Source organism: Gymnoscopelus braueri (genome assembly GCF_963280865.1).
Source record: "Gymnoscopelus braueri genome assembly, chromosome: 23".
In the NCBI taxonomy this organism is placed as follows: domain Eukaryota; kingdom Metazoa; phylum Chordata; class Actinopteri; order Myctophiformes; family Myctophidae; genus Gymnoscopelus; species Gymnoscopelus braueri.
This window is the reverse complement of record NC_137625.1, coordinates 27,760,949-27,774,628: the sequence shown is the minus strand read 5'-3', so window position 1 is coordinate 27,774,628 and position 13,680 is coordinate 27,760,949. Positions and strand designations below refer to the sequence as shown.

The following is a 13,680-nucleotide window of genomic DNA, read 5'->3' as shown; positions in this document are numbered from 1 at the left end:
AAAACAGGGAGAAAGAAAGACTCAGTCTGCAGGTCACTCGTACAAAATTGCACCACTTTATTTATTTCATTTATCCATGTACTCATTTAAGGCTTTATAGTTTACATTTGGCTACCCACAACCCTCCCTCCCCCCAAAAAAATATAAAAAATAAAATAAAAAATAAACAAAATGCAGAGATTTCTTTCTCTTCTGGGCTGTGGAAGGAAAGGTCAGGTGTGAAGGGGAGGAGGTCACCAGCAGAAACATTCACTTTCTTGTTATAATTTAGTTTTAATTTGAGAGATTACATTTTTCAATCCAGTGGTTCTCAACTTTTTCAATTTCCAGGACATGTTGATAATGCATTAGGGCCACGGACCACCCAAATGGAACCCATTAGTCCATTTGGTTCCTAACTATCAATCATTACGCTGGAAGGCCACCTGGAACCCCCTCAAGGACCCCCGGGCCGGGCGAGGGTCCCTAGACTCTACTTTGAGAACCACTGCTTTAATCTGTTATTTTTGTTTGGCATTATGTTCTGCTTGATACTGGCTGTGGACCCGGAAGCAGCAGCTACTCAACAGTCGTTTTCCAACTGGCCACAAGAGGGCGACAGGTCCTGACTTTTATACCTCTGCTTGCACTCTGTCTACACTGTACATTCCCTTACCTGTTCATTTAAACATGATCCTAGTACTTTAAATTAAACATGCTAATTCTTTTGAGGATATGCATGCAGAACGCTTAGTTATTGATCCAGTCCCCTATTCACTTCTGTTGTCAGAAACACAGGCCACATGCTACAGCAAGAAAACTACAACAACATTCTAAAGCTGGAAGAAACATACTTCAGGGTATTGATCAGCACTACTTCACAGTGTACTGTGCACTACACTACTGATCAGTATTACTGCACAAAGTATTGTAGAACTACCGACCAGCAATACTTCACAGAGTAACGTGTGCTATTGATCAGTAATACGTAAAAAAATATTGAGTACTTTTTCCACCTGGATGTAAGCAACACAGTTGCAGCATTGACAATAGAAAAGAACAGAAAGTTGTCGTGTTAGATTTAGGTGTACCAATGTGCAAGCATACAGTAGTCCACACAGTACTGTCAATGCTGGCACATTGGCACACCTGTTATTCATATTATTACATGCCACTGCGTCGAATACATCACAGTGAACTATTAAGGTCAGCCTGCCAAGTTTTTACTCTTCTGTAGTTCTTAACCTTTACACGAAAACTACAAAATTCACCCACTGTCGGGCCTTCTGATTGGTCCCCGACTGACCAACCAGAAGGCTCCCTCCGCATAACAGAGGTTGCTAAATATGAGAAAAAACACATTATGCCCAGTCACTATGCTGCAACCCGAGAAGTTCCTTTTCACTATGACTCAGTTTAAAATAAGAATTGAACACATTACCTTTCTATACGAGGCAAAAATAAATCCATCTGCTACTTTGAGAGAGACCATTTTTGTCCAACCTAGCAACAGCAACCAATGGGCGCAGAGTTGACAAAAGGGTGAATTGGCCTAGGGTTCCATTCCACTTTAATGAAACATTGTGAAAAAAGGACTTCCCCTCTTAGCTGCTGCTTCACAGGTCACACACCCCTCACTCCCCTCTGGCCCTCCCCCCACCTCATTCAGCACAAATGGAACAGTCCACAGGCGGCGGAATGAATGAATGAATGAATAGATCAAACCAAGTGGAACAGTCAGGCAGGCAGGGTTTATCCGTCACATACTTGCTAGCTAGTGTTAGCAATCAAAATCACATAGCATGTCAGGACAAAAGTGACGACCGCAGTCCTGTTGTCGCAACTAGATTGTGTCATTTATGTTTACAGGAAGTGCTAGGACGCACACGCGCACACATGCACACACACACCCACAGCCAGTGAGGTTATATAATAACAAAACCATAGCAGTGATGTGAAGGCAACATATTACCGGTCAGACCAACTGGAGTCTACCTGCTTCCACTGTCTGTCCACAGCCACCTGGAATATAGACCAGTGGTTCTGACCTTGAGGGGGTTCCAGGGGGTCCCCAGAAAAAATTGTTAATATTGCATTGAAATCAATTGAACCACTTGAACCCCATTTTTATACTTTAGCTATTTGAAATGACGTAGATCTGCCTTTTCGAAAAACGTGACAAATGTGGAATATTTCTTGACGCATTTTAACAAAACAAGCAAGTCTTGTACAGGGGTAGCCTCCCTGGAACAAAATCTTTTCAGATGGGGGTCGGCGGCCAAATATTAATTTGGGGGTCCACGACATGGAAAAGGTTTGAGAACCTATCTACGGTAGAAGAGGCAGCACCACCATGCGCATTAAAGCAAATAGAACAACGCGTCGCATTGGGTATAAATGGCAGCGGGTGTTGGCTTGTAGATCTGATCTTTTTGGCAAGCGTCACAAGGGTGAACACAGCGGCACGGCGTGAGAGAATTACAACACTTGACTGAAACCGAGCAACACCCCATGGTGTTTATCAGACACATGTGTTAACCGATTAAGACCGGGAACACATCTGTCTCATTTTTTTATTTCTTTGGGCTATTCAAAAATAGCAGATCTACAAGCTCGTAGCGTGGCACCGAGTGCCACGCTACGAGCTTGTAGATCTGTTATTTTTGGAAGAAAAAAAATGAAAATGTGTGCAAATCTGGAAATATATATATTCTTTTAAAGCGAACATTTTTAACTCAAATCTTTGCTTCTGGGGTTCCCCGGAACCAAATATTTTGAGATGGGGGTCCCCGGCCAAATACATATCATTTTGGGGGTCCTTGACATGAAAAAGTTTGAGAACCACTGATTATAGCAATGTAAGTTTTTGCAAAAAAACTGTTAGGATTTATAAGACATTTGTAGAATCCCCAGAAGCAAGATTTGAGGTACAAATGTTCGCTTTAAAAGAATATGTATTTTCAAAGATTTGCACACATTTTCATGATTTTTCTAAAATAGCAGATCTACAAGCTCATAGCGCGGCACTCGGTGCCGCGCTATGAGCTTGTAGATCTGCCATTTTTTGAATAGCCAAAGAAATCTTAAATATGACACAGATGCGTTCCCGGTCTTAGTGGATTAAGATAGCTGCGTCAACCATATCCTCTTCTCTTCACCACGGCCTGCAGCTAGCCTGACGCAAACGCCACCCATCCCATTCCATTAGAAATGGAATTCTACAGGTTTCACTGCCTGTGCTATGTCTGTTTAGCGCTGACAAAACCTCCTCACAAAACCTTTCATATCATCGCTGTCGGGCAGAAACCTTCTTCTTTTTCTCTGTAAATCAATGTCCTACACACAAAAGTAGCAAAAATAGCAGATATACTAGATCTGCTATTTTCTTAATTTGAAACCATTTTGGCCATAATGAGGTTTCCACCCGACTGCAGCGATGTTTGACTATACATTTAAGCCTGTATCCTGTATCCACCCACAGTTGTTTCCTGTTGTGCACTGTGAAATAAATGCTGAGTGTTAAAGAAATTCACCCCCCAAAAAATGACTTAAATTTCTGGCGTTTTACCCGCTCACCCTGTGATGTCTTGAATACGAGGAGAATTTTCGGGTTTTTTTGGAGCATAATGATCAGATTTTTGTGTAGTGATAGTTTTTCTGTTGTTAATCTTGGCCTCAACTTACTTTAATTCATCAGGTTTTTTCTTTAGTTTTTTTTATTCTTCCTCCACCGTAAAGAAATGTAGTAGTCAAGATATCACGGTGCGAGTGAATGATAGAAATGAAAGTCATTTTTGGGTGAACCGAGATACTTTAAGGTAACTCTGAGAGGGTAAAAAGGAAGCCAAATGGACCCGTGAGGGTGCGTAACTCTGAGAGTGTACACATTTTGTACACTCTCACGGTTCAATTAGCACTTAGGATTTCTAAACGACTTTATACTGCCGGTAGTTAAGTTGCTTCCTGTGTGGACAGGAAGTAAAAGACAGGCAGACTCCATGTTCTGTGAAACACCACCAGGTAGCCCACCCCCACCCACCCACCCCCCCCCCTCCCCCAAAAAAAAAAGAAACAAAAAAAAAAAGAACATAAAACTTTGTACACATTAGAATTATAACAATAATATTCATCACCATTAGAAAAAATCCACAGGTTGTACCAGAGACAAAACATACAGGGTTAATGCAGCTACCAGTTACCGACAGAAAGGCTTGGCTTTGTACTGGACAGGTTGTACTGTGTATGTGTGGGCCACCATGTTGTTAAGATCCCTTTGTTGGCTGTAAATATGTAACAATGTCGTTCACAACAACACCAGCGCGGTGGCGGCGATAACATTCTCAAGATCAGTGGGTTACTATAGCAACAGCCAAGGAGCAGGAGTCAACATGGCTGAATGGCGCACGCGTGTTCTCGTGTGTGTGTGTGTGTGTGTGTGTGTGTGTGTGTGTGTGTGTGTGTGTGTGTGTGTGTGTGTGTGTGTACACTTGTATTACTATACTTGTGAGCAGTGGTGGAAAGTAACATTTACGTACACTGTACTTAAGTAAAATCTGTAGGAATTTGTATTTACTTGAGTATTTCCAATTTCCAATACTTTTACTTCTTATTGTGTGTGCGCGTGCGTGTGTGTCTTTGTGTGTGTGTGTGGTACGTGTTCTGGCTTCAAATCAAATAGTTAGAATGAAACACAAACAAAAAGGAAAAGAAAGAAAGAAAGAAAGACAGAAAGAAAGAAAGAAAGAAAGAAACAAGGCAAGAGGGGAAAAAATATCAATAGAAATATTGAAAAATAGAAGCAGGAAGCCCCTCCCCCACCACCAGACGGGCTAGTAGAGAGCATGATGGGAAATGTAGTTTACTGGGCAGGCTCTTTGGACGGCCTCGAACCTTCAACCACACAAACATGGAGTTCAGCCACAAACATTCGGAGTAGGTTTCCCGGGCAACGCCGCCGGTTTCCGTTGGCAACGACACGGGGTCAAGCGGGAGGCGTGTCATCATGGTTGACGGACAGGCTGTTAGTCGGTGATGGCGGTTGTTAATTGGTTGTTTGTGTGCTAAAGGGGCGTGGCCAGCTGGGACAGGTCCTGGTTGGTTGATGTCAGTCAGGTGGGCTGGACTGACCCCAAAATCACACCTGGAGAGACGGACAGACGGGTCAGCAGACAGACAGACGCTCTAAACAGACAGACAGAGAGACACTCTAAACAGACAGACTGTGTATTCCATCGTTAGTAGATCCTAAAGGTCATTACACACCAGGAGCTACACAAATAAACCATTTGTTCTTAAACTTTTTCATGTCAAGGACCCCCAAAATTATATGTATTTGACCACAGACCCCCATATCAAAATATTTAGTTCCAGGGACCCCCAGAAGCAAATATTTGAGTTACAAATGTTCGCATAAAACAATATATATTCAAATATTTGAACAAATTTTAACAAAAAATATTCTAAATAGCAGATCTACAAGCTCATAGCTTCAATCAATGCAAATCAATCGAACAAAATAAACCTCTCCCAGTGTGTGTACGGAACTTTAAGGCTTAAGGAACAGAATCTATGTTAGGATCACAGGTCAGAGTTGGGAAGGATTAGGGGTCAAATAATATGACTATCCTATCTTACTACATGTATGTTTTTCTTTTTACTCTACTACAGTGGTCTACAACGTTTTTCAGCCCAAGGACTCCTAACTGAGAGAGAGATGAAGCAGGGAAACCCCCCCCCCCTACATATTGTATACAATTGTGTTGCAGATTAAACTTTTTCATAGATTTCAAAGATAGCTTCATAGACTTGTTTGACAGCACTATCATATGTTGGATTCATGTTAATGTGTATTTTAACCACTTAAACAGTCAATACTTAGTAAACTTGACCTTTCTCCCTCTACACAAAACCTCTTTGCAGAAAATAGCAGATCTACAAGCTCGCAATGCCTCGCAGCACGAGGCGTTGCGAGCTTGTAGATCTGCTATTTTTGGCAAAAGTTCTCCTCAGAGTAGGGATGCTACTGTAGGGTTCAAGTGGTTAATGTAAAAACAAATATTAGTGTCAGAGGTTACCTGTCTTCAGAGCAGGTGACAGTTGGACTTTTTACGAGTTTTTCCAGGAGCCGGAGTCTTTCTGTTGATCTGCCGAACCAGGTCATAGAAGATCTGCACGCGCACGCACACACACACACACATACAGTATATATATTTACATAATTTTATGATGTATATTACCCCTCTAGTGAAATGTTGATCTGCATTGTGGTGTGTGGTTCATAGTGTGTACCTCGTTAACGTTGATTTTACTCTTGGCGGAGGTTTCCAGGAAGGCGCAGGAGTTCCACTGCCTGGCGAGACCTTGACCCTGCTCCTTCCCCACCACACGCTCACTCTCCAGGTCACACTTATTACCCACCAGGATCATAGGAACCTACACACACACACACACACACACGCACGCGCACACACACACACACAATGTCAACATTCTCCACTCTCCACTGTCTCCAGTGGCATCGGGACCTACCACACACACACACTCAGACAAGTCAGATATGGCAGGTTCCCCATTCACTCTTAGAGTTACAGACCCTCATGGGCCCATTTGGTGTCATTTTTACACTCTCAGAGTTAAATGACACTGTGGATTTTACAGTAAACAACTCAGTATGTCTGTCAGTGTTATTTCGTCGACTAAAACTATGCGAAAGATGTTCGTAGACTACCTTTTTTCACTGACGAAAACTAAATAAAAACTAAGCTATAATTACTAAAACTAAGACAAAAATATATTGACAATTTCGTCAACAAATAATAACTAGACAAAAATGTTAGTGGAGAAGAGATAAAGTAAAACTAAGACAGGTCATTTTATGTCTGGTTGCGCTCGGGTGTTGCACTCACAAGACAAAATCAACTGTAGATTTAATCTTATGATATTTAGTTGACTGAAACAAGAATTTTCAGATGACTAAAATATGACTAAAACGAAATAAAATCGTATTAAAAAGACTATTACTAAACTAAATCAAAATGTGTGGTCAAAATGAACACTGACGTCTGTCTGTGGGTGGATAGAGGCTCAAAAGAACCATGCATACAGCATTGTAGAATAAAAGTAGGTGTGTGTATACAGCATATACACCCGTATACACACGTACATGTGTGTATACTATATACACATACATGGTGCGTGGACAGGATAAAACAGAAACACAATGCTATGGATGTGTTACATGGACAGGATAAAACAGAATTTCCCCTTTGGGCTAGTGGATATTCTGGATAAGATGTTTTGGCTTTAGTATCCCTTCCCACGCCGGAGGCCCGGGTTCGAATCCCAGGCGCTACATTTGTGCCGTGACCTGGATCGGGTTTCCCGATAGGGGTCAAAGGGGGGTGTGTGTAGCAGACTGCCTGAAGACCAAAAGACTACATGTACCTGTATCTCCTACCCCCCCCCCCCCCGGCCAAGAGGGATTTCCCATTTGAGCTAGTGGATGAGATGTTTGGTTTTAGTGTCCCTTCCCGTGTGGGAGACCAGGGTTTGAATCCTGGGCGTGTGTGTGTGTATATACATCATCTGTGTCTTTCACTCGGAGTATCTGTTCTCGGAGGTCCTGGAGGTCGTTGAAGGTGGACTGGGCCGTGATGCTGAACACCAGAGCGAACCCTTGACCGTTCTTCATGTACAGGTCTCTCATCGCGGTGAATTGTTCCTGCACACACACACACACACACACACACACACACACACACACACACACACACACACACACACACACACACACACACACACACACACACACACACACACACACACACACACACACACACACACACACACACACACACACACACACACACACACACACGGTTAGACAGACAGATAGACAGAAACAGACAGACAGATCGAAGGTCAGATAGACAGACATACAGATAGACAGAAAGGAGGTCAGACAGACAGACAGGTCTTACCGTTCCAGCTGTATCTAGAATCTCCAACATACATTGCTGTCCGTCCACCTCTACTTGCTGTAGACACACACACACACACAAGGATCATGTGTTCATCCAAGACTATGCTTTCATCATAAAAAGAACAACAGATATCAGTACAGTACAACAGTAAAACATCAGAAAAAACTAAACAATCAGTTAAAACCAGTAGAAACAATTAAAACCAGTAGAAACCAATAGGAATAAAAGTCATATCTGTACCTTCCTATAGGAGTCTTCTATTGTTGGATCGTACTTCTCCACAAATATACCCTGAACAAACTGAACCGTCTATACACACACACACACACACACACACACACACACACACACACACACACACACACATTTTCTCAATGACATTCAATGAAAACTTCCACTATGTAACATTATTTTGTGAATAAAATGTCATTTAGACCAATCTGTGTGGTAGAGTATACAATTGGATCGTCCCAGTCCTTGATTCTGATTGGTCCCGTGGTGATATAGTCGATAAACACACACGTTCTCTATTCAGTTTTTCATATGACATGGGTAGGCCTGTCACAATTATTACATAATCGTATAATTGCAATTATTTATATCGTCATAATCGTTTCTATGTTGAAACATTTTCAGTGGGTGAAAATGTTTCTGGGCAGCATTAGCAGAAATAGCAGATCTACAAGCTTGTAAGCTTGTATTTCTGCTATTTTTACATTTAAATGATTAAATGTCAATCATTTCTTTGTATATCTAAGTTATTTGTCATATCAGCCCTGTGCAATTTTTGATTACGAAGTCTAAAAGGCAAACAGAAATTAATGTTTTTTTCATATGTTCCAATGTTCAATGCCAAACAATTAAATCGTTAATCGCAATTATTTGAGTGACAATTAATCGTCAACTTAAGTGATCCTGACAGCCCTAGACATGGTAAGAGGAGAGCTCCTCTTCATCCTGTGTATGTGTCATCAAACACTTAAATGTTTGTGGTGTGCGAGAGTCTTTCGCCAACCTGTTTGTCCTGTGTATGTGCAAGGTTTTACAAATCACTTCAAAACAAGACAAATACAGCCAAGTGTCGTGCAACACTCGGCATGTTCCGGTACCTTCCATTCATTTGCACAGCAAAGGTTTGTGCTGGCAGTTACGGGGACTACTTTCTTGTAGAAGTAATTCTTGTAGTGAAATTGGTATTAACACATTGAGTGCCAGAGGTACAGCCAGTGCCAGCGTTTACCGTTTATTGCCGATCTTTTTAGAGCTGTAGAAGCCACAACGAGGACCCGGATGTAAACAAAGGGTGTCTGGGCGATGGCCAAGGGTCCCGTCTAACGACTGGAATAATAATATTTCTACCGCGATCCGCCATTGCAGAGATATCGCCTGTCGAAAATGGCTTGTTTTGACCACTGTAAAAAGATATGGAGATATGGACCTTTTTCTCAAGATCCCATCATTGGGGCGGATGCACGTCCGTTTTTTTGGGATGATGTCACATCCGTCCATTCCCTTTTAAAGGGTCCTGGGATCATTCCTAAGTTTTAAAAAATGTATTTAAAAAAAACGTAATATTACGTTTATGGCACTCAAAGGGTGTATTTGCAAAAACGTAATATTATGTTTTTGGCACTGAATGTGTTCAAAACTCCTTTATGCATTGCACATGGCAATGAATAAAAGTTAAAACATTCTGGTACGATATCTGTGATACACTCTTAGGTAATTTCACTATCAGTGCAAATCTAAGAAAACACTAAATTAAATGTATGGAGGTGGCACTTGGAGTTGCTAGGAAATGTATTGCAATCATATGGAAGTCTGACTCCCCCCTCCTCATTGCAAGATGGTTCTCAGAAATGAATAGTTGTGTTCCTCTTGAGAAGATTACTTATCTTCTGAGAAATGGGTTTGACAAATATTTGAAGATTTGGCAACCTTATTTGGATTACATGGAAACGTTGTCCCTAGCTGTATCAGAGATGTTATAGGTTGGTATCTACAGCTATCTCAGTCTAGATCTATTATTTCTTGAAGCTACTTAATATCTACTGTATATAGATTGTCTCTTCTTGTTGTTCCTTTTCTTTTCTTTTTTGATTGTTGTGTTTTGCCAGGCCGTGGTTCATCGTGATTTTACAACGGCTAAGAGGGTCGGAGGCACTTCGCTCCATGTTGTGTCTTGCTACGCCTTCTAGCCGTTTGTAAAATCCATGGTAAACCACAGCCTTGTGTGGCTCACTGCTTTAAAATAACTTACAACAGTGGTTATATTTAGTCTCCCTGCTCTTCTATTGAGACATTTATATCCTGTGGTCTGGTTTGACCACTAGTGGTTGACAAGTGGTACTGCTTGAAAAAAAATCTATTTCTCCCCAAGAAGAAGGTTTGCTCTTCTTAGCTCAGTGGTAAAAATGTCAGCACTTGTGCGGAGGACCTGGGTTTGAATTTCAGAAAGGACTTGAAAGTTACAGCAGTGATTCTCAAACATTTTCATCTCAAGGATCCCCAAATTAATGTGTATGTCACAGGGAAATTGGCATTCCAGGGAAATTGATAGAGGAGCGCTCGCTTTTAGGCACGGGGTTTCGGCGCGAGGCGGGGCTTTTCGAGACAGGGTTTTTTACGCGAGGCTCGCGAGGAGGAGGAGGCGCGAGGCGGGGCTTTGATACGAGGCGGCGCGAGGAGGAGGAGGAGGCGCGAAGCGGGGCTTTGATACGAGGCGGCGCGAGGAGGAGGAGGATGCGCGAGGCGGGGCTTTGATGCGAGGCCGACCTGGCTTTTGTTGTTCCCCCCCACATAGCAACCAGGAAGCTACGCTAGGGGAACGCTGAACACGCGTTCACACGCACACGTGATAATAGTTATTGTCCATGACGGAGGCGCGCCGACTCAGCAGAGCTTGAGGCAGAGGAGGCGCGCCCTCGCGCCTCCAGGCGCGAGTGCCCGCGCCGACCGGCCGATGGTCTGCTAGTCGAATCAGCGCCGTCCGAGTTGTGAACCGATAGGGGGAGAATAGATCTTTTCATGGGTTACAGTCTATGGTTACTATCCAGTGTCCACGACGACACACATGTGTGCGTGTGCATGTGTGCGCATGCACACATGCACACGCATGTGTGCGCACGCGTGTGCATGCGTGTGGCTTGCATTCATTACCCTCTAGCGTTGGTTATACAGAATTGCCTGGGTGGGTGGTAAAAACAAGCGCTCCTTTTTCAATTTCCCTGGAATGCCAATTTCCCTGTAACATATATACTATTTGGCCATGAACCCTCATCTGAAAATATTGTGTGCCCCAGGAACCCCCATAATTTTTTTTTTGAAAATAGCTCACAATAATGTAGATTGGCTATTTTCAAAAGGCTGGGGAGCCCCTGGAACGCCATCAAGCTTATGTTAATAAAGATTTGAAATATTTGTTTTATAACACTTCATATTAAATGTTTACTAAGTATTTGTGTGAATTATGTGATTGAGATGGAAAGGGAAGACTGGAAATATCTGTTGGAACTGTTGCCCCCGCGACCCGATTACGGACAAGCGGTTGAAGATGGATGGATGTGATTGAGATGTTAAAGTATCATCATCATCATTTAAAATGTAGGTAGAAAATATAAATTGGGGCAGAGTGAAAGAGATTAGTCAGCCTCAGTGGACACATACATGCATGCACGCGCGCGCACGCACGCACGCACACACACCCACTAGTTTTAGTCTATGACAACAATAAAGGCCTTTCTATTCTGAGGGTTACTGTGTGAATACAATACAATGACCTACTACCACTGCATGTGCGTGTGTGTGTGTGTGTGTGTGTGTGTGTGTGTGTGTGTGTGTGTGTGTGTGTGTGTGTGTGTGTGTGTGTGTGTGTGTGTGTGTGTGTGTGTGTGTGTGTGTGTGTGTGTGTGTGTGTGTGTGTGTGTTGAGAGATGAACGCTGATTAGAATAGAGCTCCCACTGACTTATTATAAAAACCACATTACCCACTTTCACCCTGGCGTCCTCATTTTGGAAAAATCATTATAGGCGAAACATTTCCGAAATGTTTAGCTTGTAGAACTGCTATTTTTAAAACGTTTTGAATGGGGCTTGAGTAGCTAAAGCTGCACTATGTAACTCTGCTGTTCTAACGCAGATTTGAACCCAGGTCTGCTGTGCAAGGGATACATCTTTACCAGAGAGCTAATAAAGCCTGTCTTCTTGCTCTGGGGAGAAATAGAATTTTGACCTCCATGTCCAAATTCACGTCAAACCAGAAACAGGAACCACCCCAATTGTATAAGTTATATTGTATTAACCCATTCAAACCGGGAACGCATCTGTGTAATTTTTTTTATTTATTTGGCTTTATTGTGAACATTTTTGCAAATCTTTGAATTTTAAAGCGAACATTTTTTACTCAAATCTTTGCTTCTGGGGATTCTACAAATGTCTTCTAACAGTTTTTGGAAAAAACGTTTGGTTCTTCTGGTTCTCAAACGTTTTTCATGTCAAGGACCCCCAAAATGATATGTATTTGGCCGTGAACCCCCATCTCAACATATTTTGTTCCAGGGACCCCCAGAAGCAAAGACTTGAAGTTAAAAAAATATTCAAAGATTTGCACAAATTCTCACAATAAAAAAATAAATAGCAGATCTGCCATTTTTATATAGCCCAAATAGCCCAAATAAATATAAAATGATGCTTTCCCGGTCTTAAAGGGTTAACATACTCAACCATACAGATTGGACAAGTTAACATTTTACTCACAAAAGAAAAGCTACATACAGTAATACAGCTTCAACAGAGGTCAAACAGGGGGTGGGGACTGGGAGGGCTGACACCTCAAACCCCATCTTCTGACAGGAAGAACCACCCAAGCACATGCTACAGCACCCACGATGACACCCTTGACAGCGGAAGCCATGACACAGCACACAGATGCTACTTCCGATGAAAGGATGCAGGAGGAGCTAGAAGCCCGGAGGTTAGGTAAACCACAGAGCCTTCCACTGTCACCCTCCCCCCACTAGGGGCACCCATAAACACTGCCAGCCCTTCACTAGTGGGGGCAGGGCACCCACCCACACCCACTAGCAGTACTCCATCAGTCGGGTCACTTTAATTCAGTGGTTCTCAAGACTTTTAAATTCGAAGGACCCTCAGTTTGCCCCAGCATTAGGCCACCATGGGACCGCTATAACTCTGAGAGTGTACAGATGGAACCAAATGTCCATTTTGTTCCATCTGTACACTCTCAGAGTTATAGACCTGTAAGGGTCCATTTTGGTTCCTACTCCTAGATATCAATCACTGCTTTAAATGACCAGAACAGATTAGCAGCACCCTTTGACTTCATGTACAATCACATGAAAACTTTCACCACTTAAAGGGATATTTCACTTTAAAAAAAACTCTGGGTCATTTGATATTCATTTTATCAGACCCCCTTCCCATACAAACCCATTATAACTTCAAACTCCATTTTTAACATGTTAGATTCATCAAAAACACCCATCCTTGGTTCTGGTGACTCACCCTGCCCTCCTAATACGTGAGGGGGCCGTGTTTTTTCGATTACTTGATGAATCAAACATGTTAAAAATGGAGTTTGAAGTTATAATGGGTTTGTATAGGAAGGGGAAGTGTCTGATAAAATGAATATTAAATATCTAAATACTGAATCAAGCAACTTAAAAACGGTCTGGGGGGCTCACAAAAGCCTGAGTAGACG

The 13,680-nt window shown here is 42.4% G+C and overlaps 1 protein-coding gene and 1 long non-coding RNA gene across 6 annotated transcripts in view; both read right to left on the bottom strand.

The window, feature by feature from the left end:
- Positions 1 to 27: 27 nt before the first annotated feature.
- Positions 28 to 13,680, bottom strand: part of LOC308079380 (ras-related protein Rap-1b) — a 323,403-nt gene continuing 309,750 nt past the window's right edge. For all 3 annotated transcript variants that reach the window (XM_080420843.1, XM_080420841.1, XM_080420842.1), the window contains exons 3-8: positions 8,202 to 8,270; positions 7,959 to 8,015; positions 7,559 to 7,699; positions 6,268 to 6,411; positions 6,054 to 6,146; positions 28 to 5,119 (exon numbers count right to left, since the gene is read on the bottom strand). In XM_080420843.1, the coding sequence (XP_080276969.1) occupies positions 6,060 to 6,146; positions 6,268 to 6,411; positions 7,559 to 7,699; positions 7,959 to 8,015; positions 8,202 to 8,270 (498 nt within the window). In that variant the 3' untranslated portion in view covers positions 28 to 5,119; positions 6,054 to 6,059. The remainder of the gene's footprint in view (positions 5,120 to 6,053; positions 6,147 to 6,267; positions 6,412 to 7,558; positions 7,700 to 7,958; positions 8,016 to 8,201; positions 8,271 to 13,680) is intronic.
- The window catches only part of LOC308079382, a 292,916-nt gene continuing 279,263 nt past the window's right edge, over positions 28 to 13,680 (bottom strand). For all 3 annotated transcript variants that reach the window (XR_013932602.1, XR_013932603.1, XR_013932604.1), the window contains exon 2: positions 28 to 2,856. This is a non-coding gene — a long non-coding RNA (uncharacterized lncRNA). The remainder of the gene's footprint in view (positions 2,857 to 13,680) is intronic.